Source organism: Phyllostomus hastatus, unplaced genomic scaffold, assembly GCF_019186645.2.
Source record: "Phyllostomus hastatus isolate PE091 unplaced genomic scaffold, TTU_PhHast_1.1 phas_scaffold_78, whole genome shotgun sequence".
NCBI lineage: Eukaryota > Metazoa > Chordata > Mammalia > Chiroptera > Phyllostomidae > Phyllostomus > Phyllostomus hastatus.
Genome location: NW_025334041.1, coordinates 90,367,143 through 90,391,430, shown reverse-complemented (window position 1 = coordinate 90,391,430; position 24,288 = coordinate 90,367,143). Strand labels below are relative to the sequence as shown.

General features: G+C 45.7%; 1 protein-coding gene across 3 annotated transcripts in view; it reads right to left on the bottom strand.

The window, feature by feature from the left end:
- The window catches only part of SPRED2 (sprouty related EVH1 domain containing 2), a 111,866-nt gene that overhangs the window by 86,796 nt on the left and 782 nt on the right, over nucleotides 1–24,288 (bottom strand). Inside the window, exons 1-2 of one of the 3 annotated variants that reach the window (XM_045827980.1) lie at nucleotides 21,936–22,118; nucleotides 21,382–21,504 (exon numbers count right to left, since the gene is read on the bottom strand). In XM_045827980.1, coding sequence (XP_045683936.1) covers nucleotides 21,382–21,407 — 26 coding nt within the window. In that variant the 5' untranslated portion in view covers nucleotides 21,408–21,504; nucleotides 21,936–22,118. Of the gene's footprint in view, nucleotides 1–21,381; nucleotides 22,121–24,288 lie in introns of those variants that run through there. The other 2 variants (XM_045827979.1, XM_045827982.1) reach the window with 2 other exon arrangements.

Below are 24,288 nucleotides of genomic sequence, written 5' to 3'. Positions count from 1 at the left end.
TGCCATTGCAGAGGACCTCTTCATGGACCCGTGCATTTGTGCCCACACATCATCTGACTCAACACTCACAGCAGCCCAGAAAGGCAGGCATTATGGTCCCTTTTTTTTAAAGATTTATTTTATTCTCATTTGAGAGAGTGGGGAAGGGAGAGAGAAACACTGATGCAAGAAACACCTATGGGCTCCTGTACACACCCCGATCAGGAACTGATCCCAAAACCCAGGCACATGCAGCTAATGGGAATCTCACCCGCCACCCTTCTTTTTTGGGACAACGCTCCAACCAACTGAGCCATGCTGGCCAGGGCTATGGTCCTTTTGTTTGTTTGTTTGTTTGTTTGTTTGACATTTGAGGACACTGAGGCTTTGCATGGCTCAGGTAATTTACCTCCGGTCGCACAACCAACATGCAGCAGAGTGAAGTTCTCACCCAGGTCTGTCTCGGTCTAGAGGTTTGCTGTTTAGTACAGTAGGCACTAGCAACACACAGCTCCCAAACACCCAAAGCCCACCTGGTCGGAATGAGACTCCCTAAGTGTAAATATACAGTACATTTCAAAGGTGCAGGACAAAACCAAGGCAGAATATTTCATACTTTTTGACACTGATTACTTGTTGAAATGATACCTGTGGGATATACTTAAAAAAAATGTTTAAATAAATTTTACCTGTTCCTAGTGACTTCAAAAAACTTGCTACCAGAACATTTAAAATTATTGATGTGGCTCGCACCCTATTTTTATTGGACAGCACTGGTCAAAATCCTCTAGTTTTTACCCAGAAGCCCTACCTCCCTACAGTAACACTGAACAAGAATACAGCCACCTCGACAGCCTCACTTCTAGCAACAAGAATTTAGTTTCCTGGTAAAGACTTTACAAGTAATTTCAAATTAATAAAAAAGTGTGACCTCATGTGCCAATTCCAAAGACCCGGGAGGAGCCTGCCCAGGGCTGTCCCTCTCCCCTGCCCACGCCCGCCGGATCTTTAGCATGTGCACAGTATTTGATAAACCTTCTCAGGCAGACTCTCTTTTTACAATCACTAGCTGCACACTAACCATCCCAGTTCTTAACCTCACTAGATTAAAAAATGGTTTCCAAATCAAAAGAGGTCCTCGCCTTTTTTTTTCTCCTGAGAATAAGGCATTTATCGATAGGAAGCTGGGTTGAAGGTGTCACCACCGGGTCCACAGAAACCAGAGCGAGCCTGTGTGGCGCCCCTCGTACTTTTCCTTTGCGGAGTGGTTCACAGTGCAGGGCATTTGGCTGGCGTGGCTGGGTGGGGTCCCGGTGGTGTAGGAGGACCTGGCGCTGGCTGTTTGCCCTAGTAAACCCACCCGCTGAGGCTCCTGACCTCCAGCAACTGCTAACCTAAGGGTGAGTTCACCCTCAGGGTTTTCAACATTATGTTATAATAATCCTCATCAGCTGCAGTAGATACGCTTTTTAAAACTGATTGTTTTCTGGGTAGCAGGCGCTGGGCACGTGACCCATCTCCCCTCATTTAATCCTCCAGCAGTTCTTAGAGGAATTACTCTGCGAATGCGGAAATCACAGCGTCAGACCCAGGCAAGGCTCATTCAACAGCAGGCTCTGAAAGCAACGCTGAGGGGAACCCAGTCCCCCTGCCCTTTCGCTAGCATTCCTATGATATCCCTGATGCTGGCCATGGGGAGTGGGATTCCATCAGTTGCAAAAGGGCTACCATGGCATCATTTCATAGTTACTTAAGTTACATGCTTTTAAACAGCACTCTTACATGATGACATGACAAATGGCACTTTTACCTGTGTGTTGTAACAGGCCACACATGCCAAGGTTATGTGGAGTAACTAGCTTGAAGGGACTTGTAAAACTAAGCTACAACTGGGAACAAAAGTTACAGCTAGAATGTCCGCATGAACAGCTCACTTCCACGCCTTAATTAGCTTCTCTCTTGGTGTTAATTGACTTTGAGTTAAGTGCCTTTCATACACACAGAAGAAAGCTGACCTTTGCAGGGCTGCTGATTTGTTGTGTAAATATGTCTTTATGGACTTCATAAAATGCAGATTGTGTAAACACATACTCAGGAACTACTAAAAGCAGGGGTGGCTGCAGCAAGGCACAAAGGTGGCCTTTGAGATTCCTGAGTACCCGTCCTTGGACATTTAAGAAAATGAACATCAAAGAGGTGGTTACAATTTAGGAAGCAGATCTCAAACTCTGGCTTCCAGGCAGAGGAATCACCTGGGGCGCTTTTCAAAAATGCAGATTCCCTGGGCTACACGGCCAGAGAGGATGATCCAGGAGCTCTGGGTGGGCCACCGACATGTGTGTTTTAAACTCCCCAGACTACTGACTCTGAGTAGGTGGCCCAGAACCAGCTTCAAAACACAATTTTGGTGGCACAAGCAGCTCGCTCACCTTCTTGCCTGGCCTTCCGAGTCCCTGCCAGAGACTACCACCCTGCCCTGGCTGCTGTGGCTCAGTGAGTTGAGTGCCAGCCTGAAAACCAGTTCAATCCCTAGTCAAGACACATGCCTGGGTTGTGGGCCAGGTCCCCAGATGGGGGTGGGGTGTGCAAGAGGCAACCAATTGATGTTTTTCTCCCTCTCTTTCTCCCTTCCTTCCCCTCTCCCTATAAATTAACTAATTAATTAATTAAGTCTTTAAAAGAAAAAAAGACTACCACTCAAGGAATCCAGAAGACTACAGTCCTTCCCCTACAAGTGGAGAGTTCCTTTGGAGCAGGAGGAATGCCCTTCCCCCTCCCTGCCCAGCATACCAGGAGCCAATAAGGTGCCCTCTCAAAGGCAGAGGTATCTATTCCTCTAAAGCCCACTGAAGCTGATGGTAACTGACACACTGACTAAAAGGAAATTCAAGGGTGCAGGCTCTGCACAGGTAGCATGTATTATCCACACACACATGCTGGTGCCTTTACCCTGACCATAGCCCCGAAGCCACCCTAGACAGCATTAAGAGAGGCAAATACCCACAGGAACTAAGAGTCTGGCATCTGGAAAAGCACCTCCAGTTCTGAGCCCCCATTTGACGAAAGACATGGTTGCAAGCAAACACTGATAAAGAGACCAAGATGATGACTGGCCTGAGGAAGAGAGGGAGCACTGCCTTCCTATATCAGCAGGGAGATCAGAACAAGGAACTGGCTGTCCCTGCTGCCGAGAACAGTGGTTCCACAGAAGAACCTGCTGACAATCAGAGCTGCACAGCATGATGTGGGTTCCTTATCTCGAAGCACCCAAGCAGAAAGTGAAGGACCATCCACTGTGGTAGAGTGGGGCCTACGTCTCAGCTCCCTGAATGGGTAAAATCTTCAGACCTTGTGTTTCAATGAGGTGTCGTGGAGGAGGGACAGGCACCTGTGTGCTTTCATGAACAAATGTGCCCTCGACCACGAATAACTGTCTCCAAAGCTTATCAGAGAGGTCCATTCCCACATTTGTTTTTTTCCACTGGATCTACAGATTGCCAAATTAAGTATCAAATGTGATGACTTAAGCATGCCCAAGGCCAGAAAGTGTCAACTCCATAAACAGTTTATGAATGAATACGGATTTTCAACAATCAAGAATGGTTATTTGTTGGTAAGACTTATGGTGTATTTTTAGTGAAAAATTCACAAAAGCTACATAAGAAGTTGCTAATATTCCCACTCTAGGGGTGTTCCACTTCAGACACAGTAACAATGCAATTTACACCAATATGCTACTAAAGCTACTTAAAGAGACAAACATCCAGTCTTAAAAAGAAAAAGATCAAAACTATGAACATTAAAGTGACAACTCTCAACAACTGAATCTAAAAAACTAAGCAAATAACCAGAACACGGACAGAATCATAGATATGAAGATCACCTGGAAGGTTATCAGCTAGAAAGAGGAGGGAGGGGGAGGCTGGAGGAAAGGAGGCGTGCAGGTATGAAGAAGCATAATTGGTAGGTACAAAATAGACAGGGGAGAGGTTAAGAACAGTGTAGGAAATGGAGAAGCCAAAGAACTTATGTGCATGACCCATGAACATGAAGTAAGTGGTGGGGGGGATTGATGGAGGAAAGGGGGTACCGGGCAGAGGGGGGCAAACGGGGGAAAATTGGGACAACTGTAATAGCATACAATATAATAAACTATACTAAATAGACTAAAATAAATAGATCAATAAAATATACTAAAAACAGCAAACAAAAAACAAAAACATGAATGTGAAATAGAAAAAAACCCTCAAAGAACAAGTTTTTTTTCCCATAGGCATGCACTACAGCACAAATTCACTCTTACATGTTTGTTTGAATTAAGTGATTCTTAATTTTCCCTGTCAGATTATGAATGGCCCAAATGGGAGGAAGGGCCAACTTGCTTGTCTCATTTTTTTACGTGTGTGAGCACAAAACACATGTAGTTGTCAAAACCTCTGAAGTCAGCGTTTTCGCTTTCCCTGAGTGCTTCTGAGGCTCTGCAGATGTGAGCACTTGTCCAAGGCCGCATCAGTTGTTCACCAGTGAGCGAGCTTTCCCTCAGCCAGCTCTGCTGTTAGCCCTGAGAAGCTGTTTGGGCCTCTAGAACTTGCTCAGGGGTTCTGAACCATGGTCAAGACACATTAAAAAAAAAAGCACATTAGTATAGCCCTGCCTGGGTAGCTCGGTTGGCTAGAGTACCATCCCAAGGCGCCAAGGTTGCGGGTTCAATCCTGGATCAGGGCTCATACAAGAAGCAACCAATGAATGCCTAAATAAGTGGAACAGCAGCGCACTCTCTCGTTCCCACCCCTCCCTCCTCCTCTCTCTCAAATCAATATTTTTTAAAAGACACATTAGTAGAGAAACACACTTGGTCAACTGCAGGAAACTTTAGGAGATGTATGGCTTTGGGCACTCTTGCCTAATCTCAAAGTCCATCTGCCTCAGGAAGCTGGCGATCTACAGGTGAGGCACACAGGCCCAGGTGGTTGTGTTCGGGGTGCGATTTTTCTGGAAAGAAGTCTTTGAGTTCTTATAAAGTCATTAGTTGACTTTGGTACCATTTCTTTAGTTTGATGTTGTTTTGGTTATGGAAGAATATACACAATATAAAATTTACCATTTTAACCATTTTTTAAGCCTATGGTTCACTGAGATTAGCAGAGTCACACTGTTGTGCAAAACTGTCCCATCTGAAAGTGTGTCCTTTACAGCTTCTAAGATAGTAAAACAGTTTTTCAGCCTTTCTCACATTTGCATGCAGTGCCACATTCTGTGTGACAAGTAACAAACAATCTTAAAACCTGGCATCCATTTTCGTTAGACATCTGTTTTAAGTCAATGTACTTTCATTTCTAGGTAAAAGCATGTGATTCTATAATTGCTTTCCTTCAAATTCTAGCAAATACTGGTCCCACATTAAAACAGCTAAATTAGTATTCTAAAGGCCTCTGTGTTACACCACCAAGGAAAACTTCTGAAAAAAATTAGCTGGGCCTTCAAGGTTTCAGCCAAACTTTGAAAAATATAATAAAAAAATTATAAATTTGGACAACTGTAGGTGATTTTTTGGTGTGCTTTAGGATTTTTTTACTCAATATAAAAGACATCTTGGATCAACAGTTAGAATTTATTTTTTATCATCTCTTATGATCTTGTAACAGGGTGCAGCCAAGAGGGGAGCCCCAAATAGGCATTTGTAATGGGGTCCAGAATTCAAGGTGTCCAGGAAATATTAGAAAAAATATGCATATAGGATGTCCTCATCCCCACCAGTCTGAGCTGGGGGATGGGACACATGGAGCAGGGCCATTGGGAGCTGTTTTGCATGGCAACAGCTGTGCAGCTAACCTCTGGCATGGTCATTTAAAATATCTATAACCTTTAACTGGTTGCATAGATGTGTTAAACAGCTGTGGCCATGCTTTGAGCCAGGGGGATGGAAGTGACTTCCACCCAAGACATAACTGGGAGGCAACTCCCCCTGGGTACAGCGCCTGCGTGAGAGCTTAGACAAGATTGGCTCCATGCCATGGGGGCCACACCTGCCCAGACTTACTATGGCAGCCCAGAAAAGCTGGAAAAATATGGGGAAAATATCAGCTGACAAGTGTAGCTGATTATAGGAGGAGTCGGAAATGGGGCTGCAGAGGAAGACTGGTGCTGGGATTTAAACCCAGGCAGGGCAGCCATGCAAGGAGAGAACCCCGCAGCTTTGGGGTGCTCCCTTTTGACACATGGCTTGGAAAGCAAGAGTCTTTGCCTGGAAGAAAAGGGGTGAAAGGACTCTTGCTGGTGGGCCATGAGAAGGTGCCACATGGCTTTGGATTAACTGGAGATCGTGGTGGCAACACAGCTGATGGTGCTGGGAGCCTGAATCACGGACTTCTACTTCTCCTGAGATATAGTACCCTGGACTGGGCAGAGGGAGAAGGAAGGACTGTGTATTTGTGGGCATTCTAAAGGACTTTAGTATTTTAATGAAGACATTAAGTCATTACTCTAAGTCTGTATAACTTTTAAATAAATAATTCCTTTCCTTTCCACCAATCTTTAGCATTGAGAGATGTCTTTCCTCTGGCAGTAGGCAAAGTGAACCTAGTATGGGGGGAACCCCCGAAAAAAGGGGGGTCCTTTTGGTAATAGTATATCGTACACCCCCCTGGGTCTGTTCTGTAACAATCTCACTTCACGTTAACATCAACTTGGTATTTTCCTCCCCAAGAAATTATTTGCTGACTGGAATGAGATGGAACCTGGAGAAAAGGGTGAGAAGGGAAGGAAAGGGCCAACATTCCTCAGGACGTCTCCAATCCTCCATATGAATGTGTGTGGCCTTGATATGACAAACTCATCAGGATTGACATATAACATTATATTAGTTTCAGGTGTAGAACATGCTTTGCTATTTGTACACAGGGTCTGGCACAAGTAACACCCCTTTTCTAGTACAAAATCGTAAGCATGTAATTCTTTCATATAACAATATTACACTCAAGCACACCATGACATTTTAGGTGAAATGTTCAAATTGAAACTATAAATTATTACACCCATATTATTACCTTACCAACCACACTCAGGAAGGCGTTACTTCTGCTGGACCCTGTGTATTGTGCAATGACCACCACAATAAGTCTAGTTAACATTCGTCCCCCAGGAGGATCTTTAAAAAGAATCAGTGCTCCGCCCTGGCCCGTGGCTCAGTTGCTTTGAACGTCATCCCGCACACCAAAAGGTTGCGGGTTCAATTCCCAGTCAGGGCACATACCTAGGTTTGATCCCTAGTTTGGGCATGTGCAGCAGGCAGCTGATCAATGTTTCTCTCATACATCAATGCTTCTCTCTGTCTCTCAAATCAGTGAAACATACCCTTGGGTGAGTAGTAAAAGAAAAAAGTCAATGTGCCCTGGTCAGTGCCATCTGGGTTGGTTACGACCCTCTTCCAGACCCCGATTAATCTAACGGACATTAGAAGCCCCTGGATTTTTAAGATACTAACACAAGGGTTGGAATGAAATTCTAATTCTACTGGTCTAGGGAGGAGGAAGGTAAAAGTGCAAAGAAGGAAGGGCGTGGTGGCCCAGATGCTCCACTCCCAATGCTCCCTCAGGGCTTCCTGTTACATGGACTAAGTATCCTTCTTGGAACGGTTGGAGGAAGGGTTTCCATTTCAGGCTGCAATGTCAGGGGTGAGGTGGGGGCAGGTGACCACACCTATCTAATTCTCCCAGCCTCTGAGGAACTTGGAACTAGAGGAATGAGAACGGGAATCTGCAGGTAAACTATTTATAACCAAACCACCCTGACCAGGTGGATGGTCCAGAAGTGCCGGGAGGAGGGGCCTGAAACTCCTCAATGGAATCTTTAAGTTCACAAAGGACCCTTTTACTCTATGTGCAAAAATGTTGCCCAGCTGGTGGGGATAAACAAGGGGAAACAAAAGACAGGCAGTGTAGAACCCCAAGAAAAGAGAGGGTTTTTAAAAATATGTGTTTCCTGTCCTACACAAGCTGTAGGAATCTTGTCCTCCCAGGAAGTCCTGACTGAGAACCACAGTTTCAGAGCAGGCCTGGAAATGCATCAGGTCTCACCACGGCAAAGTGGGCTGTGTCTCCCCAGCCCGTCTGCTGGCTCTCAGGGATACTGTGTCTTGGTTTGGGGACTATTTTCATTCTCTCTCAAGCCTAGATTTCCACATGTCCTTGGTCACAAAACTTACTAAGCTGTGTGATTTACTACAGAGGATGATCATGATTCTTTACTTGGCGTTAACCTATGGGCCTTATAAAAACTTACAGCAAAAAGCTGCCATAAAAAATGCTCATTATATGACCAGCTAGTGAACTCTTCTCTTCCTCTCTTGGCTGTAAAAGCACCTGTTTACTTAGAAGTGCTCCGAGTTCTCACATGAATGTGCCATACTACCACCCTTCCCACCCAGACCCCCACCCCAGGAGACCTGCATATCGAATGCTACTTCCTGCTGTCTATGACCACACCATCTTGGCAGTTAACATCAAAAAACAAACAAATGGGGAGAACAGAAGGTGCTGGAGATGGGGAAGAAGAACAAGCTTAGGTAATATTTCATAAACTTTTTTTTGCTGGTGCCCCAGGTGCAAAAACCTGGGAATGTCACATGTATTTCAACTTTTCATCTAAAGACTCATCTCCTCTCTCCCAGGACAGTGAGCTGAAGGAGGCCCTACTCTGCCTCCACTCCCTCCCTCCTGTCCCTGAATCACAACTCAGGGAATACCCACCTGCCACCCACTGGCGAGCCACACAGGGACAGCATTTGGCAAGCTCACCACAGTCCCGTACAGGGCCTAACCAAGGCCAGCACTCTGTTCAGTGTTGATGGCTCACCGTCAACATGGGCCACATTTACCTGAGTCGAGTAAGTTACCACCATCTTTTTCCCATCTCCGAAGGGTTCAACAACTCGAGGGCAGTGATTGTCGTGAATGTTTAACATAGCACCCCAAAGAGGGCTGGATCCAAAAGCAGATGGCACCTGCTTGCTGACAGATCCCAAACCACCAACTCGCTGTGTGACCAGGGTTCATCACTCAACCTCTTTAGATTGCAATTTAATTACTGAAAAAGTGCTGAGCTGGTATTTTCCTGAGATCCTCTCTAATTCTGTAATTTCATGGTCAAGCTGCAATCATTTGATGCTAGTGGAGAAGGACCATTTCCGTTGACCAGTGCTGTGATCCTGCAGAAGTAACAATATTAAAAACAAACCAAAAAACCTCACGTGGGTTATTGCCACACTGTAAGTTTGATCTACAAAGTAAGTTGGCTAATGTTGTTCTGAATTCCACAGCCCCCTTCGCCATCTTCTGATAAACAGAATGACAGCCTCTCTGGAACAGGTTTCTCATTAATGCCTCTGGCATTTCACTAAAACCAGAGAGAAAAGTGCTGCCCAGATATGGCAGAGCCACAGCCCTTAGTGGCGCCCCGACTCCAGTCTTGTCTGAACCTACTCTTTAGCTAGTTCAGATTCACCAGTATATCACTTTATCATTTCTTTGCTTGAAAACCTTAAATAGCTCCATTCTACCTAAAGAACAAAAGTCCAAACGCCTACTTCATGAGCCTGGCACAGAATAGCCTCCCAAATTTAGCCTCAGCCAGCTGCACCAGCTCTTTCTCTGAGCTTCCCCAGCATAAACCCAGGGGTGGAGTTCCCTGTCTATGGAAGAACCTTGGCCACAAGATGCCTCCTCCCCAGCCTGCCTGACCTGCCCCTCTTCCCACAATGAGGACCAAGGCCATCTTCAGACGAGTCTTTTGAAACTCCAGTCCCACCATGTTGAAAGATGTTGAACATTCCCTGGGCTTGTGTAGCAAGAGGCATTTTAATTTCTTCTTTGTTTCTATTTTTAAAAAGAATATTATACTAAAAATAAAAGTTTTTTTAACACAAGCTGTCCTTGCAATATTTGGACTAGAAAAGTTCTTCAATCTCTTTATTTCAGAGATGAGAAAACTGAGTCCAGAGAAGAAGCTCAACATCTAGCCTAAGGTCCCAACATTTACTCCTCCAGTGGTCCCTCCTTTCGTGAGAACATCCAACTTCACCCCAAGTCTCCAGTGGAGCTGTCCTGACTCATTGCAAGTCCACTACATCCACCTCCAACTAAACTGGTCCTCCGCCAGGGGTGTCCAACCTTTTGGCATCTCTGTCCCACACTAGAAAAAGAGTTGTCTTGGGCCACACATTAAATACATTGCGACACATCATCACAAAGAAATCTCATAATGTTTTAAGTAAACGTATGATTTTGTGTTGGGCTGCATTCACAGCAAGTTGGACACCCCTGCTAGACCTTCCACCCAACCCCCCCGGCAGTTGGAGTGTGCCCTCTGCACAAGCCTCCCCTACAGAAGGACCACACTTCTCTCCTTCCATCCAGAATGAGGGCCACAGCAATGAGTCCCAACTTTCTAAGTACAGGTCTCAAAGGGAAGAAATTCAGGGACTAGCCCCTACTCCCCAGGGATTCTAGTTGTGCTTTTTAATAACTGTGAGTTGAGAAAAATACAACAAACATCCACAGTGAATTCAGTAGTATTTTAATGAGGTTGTATTTTATTATTCCATAAACACATCGAGAGTAACACATATACATGGGTGACTTTATGTATTTGGTTCATAAACAATACTTGGGGTGCTTATGGGTTCTCAACCATTTGTTTGGGAACTGCTGAGTGGTGACATGAGTTCAAGACTTCAGAGGCGGTTTCTAAATGCTGGGGAGGAGCTGTAAGTCTCCCATTACCTTCCTCTGAAGGAAAAACACTACAGGCTACTGAAGATACAATTGGAAAGGATGTCCAATCAACTCACTTTGGATTTCCCACTGCATCAGCCTCCATGTTGCAGACAGTACTATCACAGGCGTTAGTATTTCCAGAATGTCTTTTTGGGGGAAACAAAGGATCTCTCACTTCAGTCCTCGGTCTATTCTCAGCTCTCCTCACAATGCTGACTGAAAAAAGCCCCACTCTGGATTCATATTCCAGTCTCTCCCCATCTCTCACCAGGAATTATCACTAAGAGGAAGCACTGACAAGTGATGGATGATTTGCATTTTAACCCTATTCAAATTTGGGTAAATGGTTTAATATGCATGCTAATATTCTATCATTATTCCAATTAAGGAAACTATTATGTTAAAGTGTTTAATCAGGAGAATTAGGAAGAACTCCAGACACCTAAAATTAACCTCTAATAGTCTTGACATTCATTTCATTTAAGTGCAATTTGCCAAGCTATAAGCAACTCCTGCTTAAGACTTTGCTTAGGCACGTGGGGATTCCTGATAAGACCCAAAAGCAATTCATTTCCTAACTAGATTGCTGTCTAAAAGAATAAACTAAAAGGACTGCAATTTAAATACAATCAAATCCCCAAGCAGCCACATTCCAGAAGACTTAAACATCAGGATCTTGATCCCCAGGAACAACAATGCAATTCCCATCAGAAACAACACAACCACTTCCTCTTTCTCTGACCTTCTCTGTTTAATTACTTCCTGTGATTTCTTCTAGGGCTGAGCGTGCCTGCTTCCCAGGGCCCAGGCTTTCCACACAAGACTGATTTGTCTGGAGGGTACAGAGTGCCAGCTGACTGTCAGACCTCACAAAGTGTTGGGACGTCACATTTCTCTTGAAGTGATGGGATTTTTGGGCCTTCTAGCAGTCCCCAAGAACTTTTTTTGAGAGAAAGGGAAAGGAAAAAGGGAAAAGGAAAGAAAAGGAAAAAGAAAGGAAAAAGAAAAGAAAAGAAAAGAAAAGAAAAGAAAAGAAAAAAGAAAAGAAAAGAAAAGAAAAGAAAAGAAAAAAACTGGCACATTCCCATCCAAAATCAAGCTATACCTCAAAGCCAGAAGTCCTGCTAGGGATAGGGAAGGACTAGAGCTTGATGTTCTCTCTCAGGGTGTATTGTCCAATGAGTTTCCTCAACAGATTCCAAATGCCAGCTATGTGAACTCGCCTTTGAAGACCCAAACCTGGCTGCTGTGAGCTCACTACCATCACAACCACAGGTAGGCCCCTTGGTACTCAAAGTGTGCCCCATGGGCCAGCAGCACCAGCAAGTTTGCTAAAAATGCAGAACCCCAGGCCTTACCAAAACACAGGCCTCATTTTACAAGATCCCTAGGTGCTTCCCTATGCACATTCAAGTTTGATCCTCCTTCTCAAGACAGGAAGGCTGAAATGCAGGTCCAGAAGATTACTGTGCTTTGTGAGCCTTCTGCTCACACCCGCTTTTTCCATCAAAGGGGAAAGTGGTTAGATCTCTTTCCAAACAAGGAGTCCGTAGAGCTGCTCCTTCATGTCAGCACACAAGAGGCCCCCTCAGTGGGCACTGGTTCCCTGCTCCACAGAGCTGAACAGGAAGGAGAGGAAGAAATGTCACCTCACAGCCATGAGGCATTTACAGGATTCTGAGTTCTAATTTCACTCACTCAACAGTAATACAAATCAACCTCTACACAATTTTTAATGAGAAAACTGAGGTTCTGTGAAATTATGATACACAATGCTGTTCCACAGACATGGGATTTGAAGTCAAAGGATCTGGGATAAAAATAACAAATCCTGCTCTGAGACCCCAGACAAGATACTTAACCTTAACCTCTTTGAATCTCTTCCTTGCCTGTATTTTGGGGACGCTTGGGTGTCAGACATATCGCCTCCATGTGTGAGTGTGAAATACTTGCCCGCACAATGTACACTTGCCATATATGTAACTTGCATAATAACTTGTTAGGGGATTCTACCCCCCACCCTCACCTGGGAATTCCAATGGCTGCAGGTCTAGAAGGAACCCTGCAGAAAGAGGGGAAGGAAGGGAACACGACTCTGGCAGTCAGACAGTCAAGCATCAAGGCGATGCTACACTCTTGTACCTTTAAGGCATGTGAAAGCGCCCAGCACTCTAGAAAGTAAGCTCCCCGGGGCTTTGCAATTAAGAGTCCAAGTATGTTCTAACATCAAGTTCTTCAGTCTTAGAATCTACCACACTCCAAATGGACAGCTATAATCTGGTATCTTCTAATTTTCCTTAGCGTAAAAGTCATCTAAGAATGGATGGTCCAAGATGCAAAGCTGGTTTACAAACAGCAGGCTCCTGATCTGCAACCTGTGCACACACACAGATTAACGAGAAGGTGACCATTAGGCCTTCAGGGCCAGAAGTAACACTGAACCAGGGTACACCATTCTGGCAGAGCAGACTTGTTTTGGAATTTTGAGCCTGAGAGAAGCCACAGATTTGATTTAACCTATTAAGCAAAGAAGAGAGATTTTATTACTATATTAAGACAATATTCACACTTACATGGCTTTAAAAGGTCTGGAAAAATGAGTAAAATTATTGAGATGTTGATTAAATTAAATCTCTGGTCCAGCATCCACTTTATTCCTTGGCTGGAAATATAAAATGCAAATACCAACATAGCACGCAAGTAGACAAAACAAGTCATAAGCTACCTTACATCTAAGAGAACCCAGGGCCCTGCCCACTCCACACTTATTTTAGAAATCCTTTGAACATCTTGGTAATACGGTTTCTAGACCACAGACAGGGATGGCAAGAGCACCAAGGAGCTACTATAGGTAAGAACACTGACAGTGAGAAACGAGACAAACTAACTAAAAGACATAAAAATCTCAAAGAACAGAGACAACTAGGATCACTGAGTCAAGGGGCCAAGCTGGGCATTACTGATTATTATGGCACAAAAACTGGGCTGCTATTCTAGAGGAGTTTACCCAGACAGAACTGGAAATCGAATGAAAAGCAGAACATGACTTCTAGGCTCTAATTCTCCCACAAACCTCCTTCAATTCTCTAGGCATAAAGTGAGAGCCCCATTTCTTGCCTCAAAAGGTCACTATGAAGCTAACACAGTCCATGGTTATACTCTGCCTTGTAAATTCTGAAAATAAGCAACACCTTGCTACATGACATGAGACCTGCCAGAGGTGGGTGAGTGCCACCGATTTCCAAATTTGTCAGGTGCTGTGCTTAAAACACTTTATTTCCACCTCCATTTCCTAACATCTCATGAAGTAGGAAGCAGAATGAACTTTGATTACATTAACCCTGGACTCATGGCATAGGGTGCTTTCTAGGGCCCCTCAGTGTGTGGAGAGCAGGGGCGGGGTGTCACCCCAAAGCCCATGCTTCCTCCACTGCCACTCTGGCAGCTAATTGCAATTTCGAAGAGCAACCTCAAAGTCTTTTCAGGTGTTAAGTACAACATGAATGACTTCAAATTTTTATAAGGCAAAATGATTTTTTAATTAATGACTATGGACTTTAACCAATCAGTAAACATTTGCAGAAAACCTACTATGGGCCCAGCAGGCCTAAACGGATTAATAAATTATTGTTCCCATACCAAGAAGGGCAATAGGTCAAGCTTCCTTGCAGTTCTCAGAGTGGGATGCAAATACAAAATAAACAAAGCTTATCTGAAAAATCAATGCTGGAGGCTAGGGCCAAAGCAACGCAAGGAGAAAAACAAATAAGAGAAATAAATAATGAAAATGAAAAGGCAATGATGTCATTGCTAGATGAACTTGGAAAGACAATTTAAGAACTTCACCTGCTAATTAAGTTTTAAGCATTTATAAATGGACTACAGGGAATAAATATATCTAAGAATGAAAAGAACCAGGTTTGAAAAATCATTATTCCAGTACACAGAGGAGCTGAAGCCAGACATTTTAGAGGCTGCCCATATCTGAGCTCTTCAATCCCAAGTGCCAAGTGCTCAAGTCAAAATCCAGGACTCCGCCTCTATACTTTAAGTGCAAGTACACAGAAACTTTGTTGTTAAGTCTTCAACTACCCTTGAGAGTAGCATACATGACATATACACAATCTGCTATCCTGTGTGCAACGTGCCACGTGTGAACATATTATTGACAAAGATTACCTGAAAAATGAGTAGTTCTAAAACAATTGTTCTTAACTCTCATACCAGTTACTATCAAGGACTTTATTAAGATCCCCACCAGACTTCCTTTCCATCAATCACATGGGACATGTCAAGCTGTGGTAACAACCCTTCAGGCCTACCCTGGGCAAGCACAAGAAAATGCATGGTGCCCCACACAGCACCGTGCATAGCCCTGCAAAATATGCCTTCTACTCCAGAGACTAACAGCCCTAGAAAATACCTAACAAAGCAGCAATGTTCTAGCCTTAAATATTGATTAAAAAGAAATATTTACAAGAATAGTCATTTCCCTGGCTGGTGTAGCTCATGGATTGAGTGCAGGTCTATGAACCAAAAAGTCACCGGTTCAATTCCCAGTCAGGGCACATGCCCATTTTGTGGGCCAGGTCCCTGGATAGTGGCGTGCAACAGGCAAACGATTGATTTTCTTTTTCTCTCGCACACTGATGTTTTTCTCCCTCTCTTTCTCCCTCCCTTCCCCTCTCTCTAAGAAGTAAAATACAATTTTTTAAGGCTTTATTTATTTATTTTAGAGAAGGGAAGAGAGGGGGAAAGAGAAGGAGGGAAACATCAATGTGTGGCTGCCTCTGATGCACCCCTTGTTGGGGACCTGGCTTGCACCCAGGCATGTGCCTGACTGGGAATCGAACCAGCAACTCTTTTGGTTCACAGGCCAGCACTCAACCCACTGAGTCATAACAGTGAGGGCTAAATAAAATAAAATTTAAAAAAATAGTCATCAGGTTTATCAATATGACTAGGTCCTTAAAAGTCAGCCCAATTTACTTAAAGGAAAATAAGCCAAAACAAACAACCATACACACCAAAACTTCCTGCTCTGCCTTTATTATCATCTTGTTCAGTTTGGGAAGATTTTGCTGTTAGATTGTGCATTTGTATTCCTTCAGTCCAGTAACATAGGAACTATACCAATACTGGAGTTCATCAGCACAGCTGTCTCCCACTTCAAGTGTTAAGATGCCATCAGAACCCTGCAGCTACTGCCAATTGTTAATACTGTGATTTCTTCAGATATTCTCCTGCAGAGGCAGAAACACAGGCCCTGGACTATTGTGCTCTACTTCTCAGTTCTATTGGTACTATTCCTAGTTCCTACTCCAATACTGATTGGAATCAAAACGGTTTTGAGTTGTCAGTCACATTTCACCACGACCAGAAAGTTCTATATCCAGTTTCCACAAACCACTCCAAGGGCTCATGGGAGTTTCTCAGAAGGAGACTTCTATACACCCCTAGCTAACCAAATAAAATGGTAATTATTGCATTAGTCAACAGGGATGAAACAGCATTTTTAAATGATTAAATCAATCTTTAATCAATAGACTTATTCAGAGACCACAATATGCCCGATGGCATTGGGCTAACAGCCAGAAAACCAGGCAGTTGAGAGGTAACCCTGAATCCAAAAAGTCACATTCTGGGGCAGACTTTCGCTGGGTATAAGCCCAAATCTAAATTGTGGTAGCTGCCACACAGTGTGGGGAAAAACAGTCCTTGATTCTGACTTTGAAAACAGGGGTGAGGAAAGTCTAAAAGGACCTCATAAAAGGAAGGGCTCCAAGCTGGTTTGGGGGAGTGAGAATTTCACTTGTTGAACAAGGGAAGGAAGGAAGAGAATTCCCCAATAAAGAACATGAGTAAGCAGGTTAAAGCAGAATAGTCTTGGTATGTGTTCTGATTCACTTTTTATACATTTTATTAGTTAAAGGCACTGGAAAGCAGAGGGGACCAACTATAGCTAGAAAGGAGGTTGCATTTGCTAATATCCCTATAGAAACAAACTCAGCAGGTGGAGATTAGTCCAGGCCCACCAACTACCACGACCAGGGGCCCTGCGAACGGAACTTAACTTTGGACAATGACTTTCTGCAATGACATAGACCACACCGGCAACTTCCTGGCTTACAAGTTTGCTAAACTCTTTCTAATTTTTTGTCTCACTTTCGAGATTTTCTGATAAATGAACCAAGATTCCAATTATGCAAAGTCAACTCTGTGTTTTTAATATTTAAGGATCTTACTAGTGTACAGCAGAAACACATCCTGTTTTTGAGGCTAGGGCAAGGAAAACAGATCAATGTTTGTTGTATCAAGTCTAATTTCCACAGCTGTTATCTCAATGAATGTAAAGAATTCACACTTCTATTACCTTAAGGTACATCACAGAATTCTCAAACCCAAGTTTATTTAAATCCATTTTAATCCAGTATGTGCCTCATTGCATTTTCCGGCAAGATAAGGGAAATGGAAGAAATTATGGTAATGACCAATTGTCACCAGCGCAGAATTAGGGACAGCAGGATGGGTAGAAACAGTGTGAGCTCTTAAGTCGGAGTAACCAAGGTTGGCCACCCTTTCCCCTTCTGAGACAGTACCATAGAGTGGTTAAAACGTAGCTGTTCCTCAGCCAGGCTGCTGGGGTGCTACAATCCCAGCTCCTTCAGTTACTAAAGATATGACCTTGGGCAGATTACTTAATGAGCCTGTGCCTCAGTTTCCCCATATAACTATAATAATAATACCACCTATCTCACAGGATTGTCAAGAAGACTAAATCAAAGTAAAGTGCTAAAAAAATGTTTGCTGCCTTAGGCAAGTAACTTTACACCTCCTTTCCAGGGTTATCGGAAAATTAACAAGCTAACTTTTTTAAAAACCTACCTCATTGCTCCCTAAAGAGCCACACTAGACACTCATTTTATGCTTGGTGTTGGATTGTAAGCTTTATATAAACGATCTCATTGAATTCTCATAGCAGCTCCATAAAATCACTAATATTTATTCCCATTTTATTTATACTCAGGTAAAACCTAGGTGAGATACATGACTAACCTGCCTTAGATCAGAATGTGAGCAAATGGATAAGCCTTGAGCTTTAAATATATTTCACGTGGCATTTAGTGCAGTATCTTTGATTGGATCCTAGGTGAAAATGACATTTATAAAAGAAATTTTTCAAACAATTGAGACTGAGTGTTAAAGACATTAGGGAATTATTCTTAACTTTGCTAAGTGTGACGATGCTATTGTGGTTTCACCAAAGAATATTCTCACCTTTCAGGAAGTAAGCTCAAATATTTAGATATAATTCTGATGTCTAATTTTGAAATGGCTCCGCAAAAAAAAATCAAACTTGTTTTAATGAGAAATCTTTCAACATTAGGAATATGCTGCAGGCAAAGCTGCAAATCTATTCTCTCAGCAAGATATGTGTTACACAGAAGAGTTCACAAGAGGAACAAAATTAAAAGCTGAATGAAAACCTGATGTCTCTGGGGTTATAGCTCACTTGAGGATTTCTTTCTTTTTTTTTTTTTTTTGCTGTGAATTTCCAAACCATTCATAGCAATGATCAAATGCTTTGAAGATACAGTATGATTTTTAAAAATTGTTCTAATCCTATATACAAAGACCACTTTCAATAGTTTGTTGATGCTCTTTACTTTTTAAATTACAAAAAAAAATTTGTAAAACTATAAATCTTAACATGCATTTCTAACTGGAGTGGAATCAGTCAATGTATTTTCTATACAACAGCTATTTTTTAGAACCATCAGTGAAAAAAGCAAACTTTCCTGACTAACTATACACTTATTACAGAGGATTTTAAATTGATGTGAAAAAGAACATTAGAAGGCAAAACACTTATTTTTTAAAATCAAGCATAATTTTACAAGTGCTGAGATTCTGATTTATTGTATTTTGATGTGATGTAACTCCCCCAGGTCTCCATTTAATACAACCATTTCTAAGTACTGCACACCTTGCCGACTTCCAAAAGGTATCTGAGGGACCTCAAATCTGGAATCACTAGAAGAGAAAATTTAGAAGATCAAAATTCATAAAGAGAAGCAAATCTAGCCAAAACCTAGTCTAATAAGGCTACCCTAATCCAGCAGTAATTATTGGCCCTGAGCTTTCAGACAGCAGTAGCAAAGAAAGGGCAATCACAGCAAGCTCTGTAACTCAGACAGAAACCTGCTTCCTGGCACCAACATTTGAAAGAAAATTTTCAAATGGGTCATTACAGAAGGACGTTGAACAATAACTGGACAGTGTCCACAAAGGCCAGTTTACAGTCCATGCAACCCGCTTTCTTACCAGGCATTTTATGTCTCATGCCAAGGTCATTATATTAAAAGCAATCCCGAGAAGGCTGTTTCTGCAGTGGGCTACGGTGCTACAGCCTTCTGATTCTCTCACTGAAACCAGAACGTGTCCTCAAATACCCACGGTCTCAAATGAGTTTCTAACAGCAGTGGGGGCAGCTCGTTCCATGTTGAACTGCTCTAAAAGCCTGGAATAGAGATACTTATTTCTTGCTGGTGATCCCACACAAGTCCTTTTGATTTGGATACCAGATAACCTACAGCCATGAAAAGAGACAGGCCAGGCCAATATTCACAAGGGTTGGAGCCAACACAGGGTGGTCGAACCAATCAATCTTCGGGATTCTGAAGCCCAGAGCATGGCAAGCGTCCCTTCCTGGTACTACTGTTATTTGTGTGTGCAGGGACAGAGGACCCATAGAAATACCTGTTACTAATCAAGTCCTGAAGGAGGCAAGGCCCGGCAGCATATACCACCCCCATATTTCAGCGCTAGAAATTCAACTTTTTTCATTTTCCCATTTCAAGATAGTCTACAAAAGCCAAGAAAAATGTCTAAGAAAGAAGGGCCAGCAGATGTGGTGGGATAGTCACAACATGCACACCAGGCAGATCCTCTCCAGCTACTGGTGTGTGTCCGGCAGACTAGGGGTTACAGCAATCAAAGCTCCCTGGGGACCCACAGGAAGGAAATTCCCTTTCCCAAAGACCAGCTCTCCCAACGACCCCCCCCGCCCCACACACACCCAGCCTGGCAACAGCAGACGCCAAAGGATAAAGGGCATTAAAAAAGAAGTGAGTAGACTCAGAGCACAGCATTCTGTCACCTGCTGCAAGAAAAGCCCTCTCGGTGGCCCAAGCCCTGAGTCACTTCCCCTCTCTGCAAATGCTCTACGAGGCAAAAGACTCGGGAGCCTTCTACCCGCAGGCCCCACGCTCCCACAGACACTCCGGGGGTCTCCCTCCAGGGCAAGTCCCAGCGGCTGCGGACAGGGTCTTTGCGCCCGACCCAGCGCCACCGCTACCTTAGCTAATGGCAGGCAGCGCTGAATGAAAAGAGCCGAGGCAGGCTCCGGATTTATGAATGTGCAGGGGAGGAGGGGAAGGCTATCATGTGACAATAAAGGAGAGCGTCTTATTCACAAAAAAAAAAAAAAAAAAAATGTGGCTGGTGGCAAGCACAGCCGCTGAGAAGCGGTGGCCGCTGTGTGGAGACCGCTCGGACCCGAGGGCGATGACCTCAGGCGCCGGGCCCAGCGGCCTAGCTTCCGCTGCACCCGCGATTGGAACGGCCTCCGGAGGGGGTGGGGAAAAACCAAACCCGACAGCCGCGACCGTGAGGCTGCAGGGAGCTGCTCCTTCGCCCAGGGATGAAGAATCACATGGGTCCCAAGGTGGGCAGTGGGTCTGGCCGGACAGCCCTTAGGGCGGAGCACCCCGAGCATTGTTACACTCGGGCCCGCACTCCTGTACACATACGCGCGCGCGCACCCCTAGCGCACTGCCCCGCACGCCTGTACACACGCGCGTGCACACACACACACACAAGCCAGCCACACTGCCCCGCACGATCTCCACCCCCCGCTGCGCACGCCTCGGATCCGCCCCCCGAACTACCCAGACCCTGCGGGGCAGCAGTCTCCGGCCCACAAGCGCGTGCACACGCACTGGCACGCGCCGCGGGACCCCGAGGGCGGCTCCAGCATGTTGGCCAGCGCGGGGACCCCGACGCACGCAGACCCCCGCAGACCTCGCGCCTAGTGCTCCCCTTGCTCAAGGCCGTGTTTTTTATGAATGAAAATGTGGTATGCAAATGAGAGCGATTCAAGAAAACGAAATGGCGGAGCTTGGGCCGGAGAGGGCTCCAGACCCGACCGCAGGGCGAGCAGCGGGGCGGGAAGTCACAAAGTCATCATGTAAAAACCCACCGACCCCAGGAATCAGAAGCGGGCGTGACAGGTCTTCTGCTTTGGGTGCCGAGGATTTCGGGGTGGTGGTGGATATCTGAACTCTCCGGAGATGGAGCGGGGACCTCCCCGAGGTCACCAGTGCGCCCTTGGCCCCCGCAGCAGCCACCAGCCCGCCGACCCCAGGCGCACCTCCGCCGGCCTGCAGCAGATTTTGCCCCCTCCTCACTCCAACAAGGGAGGAAATTTCGCGTCCCAAGCCCCACAGGCCAGCGAGTCTCTGCACCCTACGCCAAGTTCACCCACGAAGCGTCCCCGCCGGCGTCCTCAGTTCCGACCCCCATGCTGCCCCCGCGAGGCACACGCGTCCCACCCCTCGGCCAAACTTACTCGTCCGGGTGTGTTTCTTCGGTCATTTTCCTGTTCACCTAGATGCCTGTCCCGCGGCGGGCAGCTTTGCTCCCTTCATCTTCCTGTCCGCTCACCCCCCTTCTTCACATCTCCGGAGATCGCCTGATTTGGTTGGGGAAGGGGGCGCCGCACAAGGCAGAAGGGGAAGCAGGACAACCGAGGCGCGGAGTGGTTTGGGGGAAGGGGTGCAAAGACAAGCTTCAGGGGTTAAGAAGCGCCGCAGCGCCGAGGGGCGAGGCGGGCGGGGGCTCCGGGGGCTAGGGAGCAGGCGGAGGGGGAGAGGTTTGGACAGGGGACGACAGTGAGGGAGACGAGGAGAAAAACAAGCGCGCCGTGGAGCGGCAGGGACTGCTAAGAGAAGAGGGCCGGTCGCGGGTTGGGGCTTGGTCCGGGGTCGCCCCCGGGGGCCGGGCCAATCACGGTTTCGGGGAGCGGTCGGAGGCCGGGGGAGGTGCGCCTAGGAGGCGGTGCAGGGCGCCCCGTCCGAGCCCCATCTCTTGACTCTACCGATTTACTCCATATTGGATTCTCACCGCCGCCAACAGGAGGAGGAAGTAGGGCGGAAGCGATGACGTCTTCCCAGCGGCCAGAGGTGGTGGAGTGCAAAAAGCTTCCTACTTGCGACCGAAAAAAAAAAGAGAGGGAGAGGAGGGAGAGAGAGAGAAAAAAAAAACTTTGTCGCGTCTACTGAGCATGCCCGGCTTCCTATCCGCACCCCCCCGCCCCCCCACCGCCCCGGCTTCCACTCCCGGGGGAGCGGCGGAGCGGAGTTGTTTGCGCCGCGTCTGTGTAGCTCCTGATCCTCCCTCGTCAGAGCTCCGGGTTTTAAGATGCCGGAGCGAAGGAAGGAGGCGGGAGTGGGGGACTCGCACACATCTGGCTCCCGTTTAGTTCCCTCTCTCCTACCAAACCCCTGGATTAAAAATCTGGGGGGTGGTAGGAGGAGGGAGAGTGGAGATGCAGAACTCCGATTAGGGCCTAAGGGGGATTCGGGCTCGGAGGACCAACTACCCCCACACCGTGAGGTGGGAGGGTGAGGGCGGCACAGGTGCCTTGCCAAGGTCCTGAACGGCAGAAGCTTTTCAGTTTCACGTGAATCTTAGGATCTTTTTTTTTTGTCTTGGTAGGGGACGAGTATTTTTAAGGAATCATTTGTACATAAAGAGAATAAAAGGTTAAGTCCAACACAGCCCAGAAACGTTTGCATTTCAGTAAAAATGATAGGCTTTCTCGGGTTAAAAGGTAAGCCCAAATATATTTTTAAAAATAATTCAGTAAATCTCTCTCGTGTAGGTGGAGAATGGCCCAGTCCCCAGCCCTTGCAGACCATAGTTACTCGGGCAGAGATTGCCAACCCAGTAAGCTTTGTCACAGAGAAATGGGGAGATGGAGAGCTCTGCGAGTCCCCCTCTCCCTACCCTCTGTCTTTAAATTATTTTTTCTGCCTTGGCCTGGGACCATGGCCTAGGTGGGCCCACAATCTCCAAAGCAACACTGTTTGAGGGATGGGCAGGGCTTGCTTCCTGGGTATGCTTCCTGCACAGTTGCACAGGGATCTTTGCTTGTGTTGATGCTCTGCTGTTGCAGTCTTGAAATTCTTTACAGTGTTTAAACAAACAAGGAGCTCCACATTTTTACTTTGCAGTGGATCCCACAAATTACATGACTGTTGGGTATTTACTTCTGGGGTCTTGTTAGGAGCGAGAGATAACAGCCCCTGCCCCTTCCTCCTCTCCAAGCACAGTAGACTTCCATCCTCTTGAATGTGTTTAGAGACTACATAGATATTTTAACTAAATAGCAATCAATGAATGAATTAAAAGGAAATTAAACACACCTCAAATGTAGTACGCCTAAAGGGTTTACACACACACACACACACACACACACACACTTGCAGGGCCACAAGCACTCCAAAGAGAATGGGAGTTTCACCTTGAGTCAGGGAGAAACTAGTGGTTTACCCTAGCTTCATGCTGATCACAACCATGAACTTTGTGGCTATGGATTGGGCCTGACCCACTTTTGAGAGAGAGAGAGAGAGAGAGAGAGAGAGGGAGGAAGAGGAGAAAGAGAGGGAGAGAAACATCAATGTGTGGTTGTCCCACATTCCCTCAACTGGGGACCTGGCGTGCAACGCAGGCATGTGCCCTGACTGGGAATCAAATCAGCAACCCTTTGGTTCACAGGCTTGTGCTCAATCCACTGAGCCACACCAGCCGGGGGCCTGATCCACCTTTGATGCCGGGTGCTGGTATATGGTGGTGAAAAGGGCACTAGATGGAAGCGATACCTGGGTTCTGGTATTTTCCTAACAGCCTAGAGACCCTGAGTGAAGCTTTTAGCAATTTTTCAGTATAACACAAGGATAACAAGGCCAAAGTTGTCTTTCTCAGTTTGTGAGGCCATTGAGAGTCTATGAGAAAGCACTGAACAGAGCAAGATCTTGTTGGTCTCTAAATCTCCATAAAGCAAAGATGTCTGCCAAGCTCTCACATTTGGCCATTGTAGCTTTTCTCCTAGAGGTGCTGAAAGAGATCCCACTCAGTCATTCCTGGACTTCTGGGAGCACCAACATTTTCCCATACCAGAATTATCTCACCCAGTGGGCACCTCTTTGGCTCCATCATCCCGTTTCAGAGAGCCCAAATGGCCAGGTGGCAGTTGAGGTGATTATTAACTTCCATAGGTAGGCAAGCAGAAGTGGTGTCATCACTACTTTTTCATCCAGCTCCCTGCTAATGGCAGCGTATGACTGGCCCTTGCCCTCGGACCAGGCAGCCAGAGGAGCTAAGAAAAATATTCAAGGTCCAGAATTCACCAGGTCCCCATTTGGATGCCCTGCCCTTGTGCCAGACTCCAGCAGGATTTTAGGTTCTCTGAGCC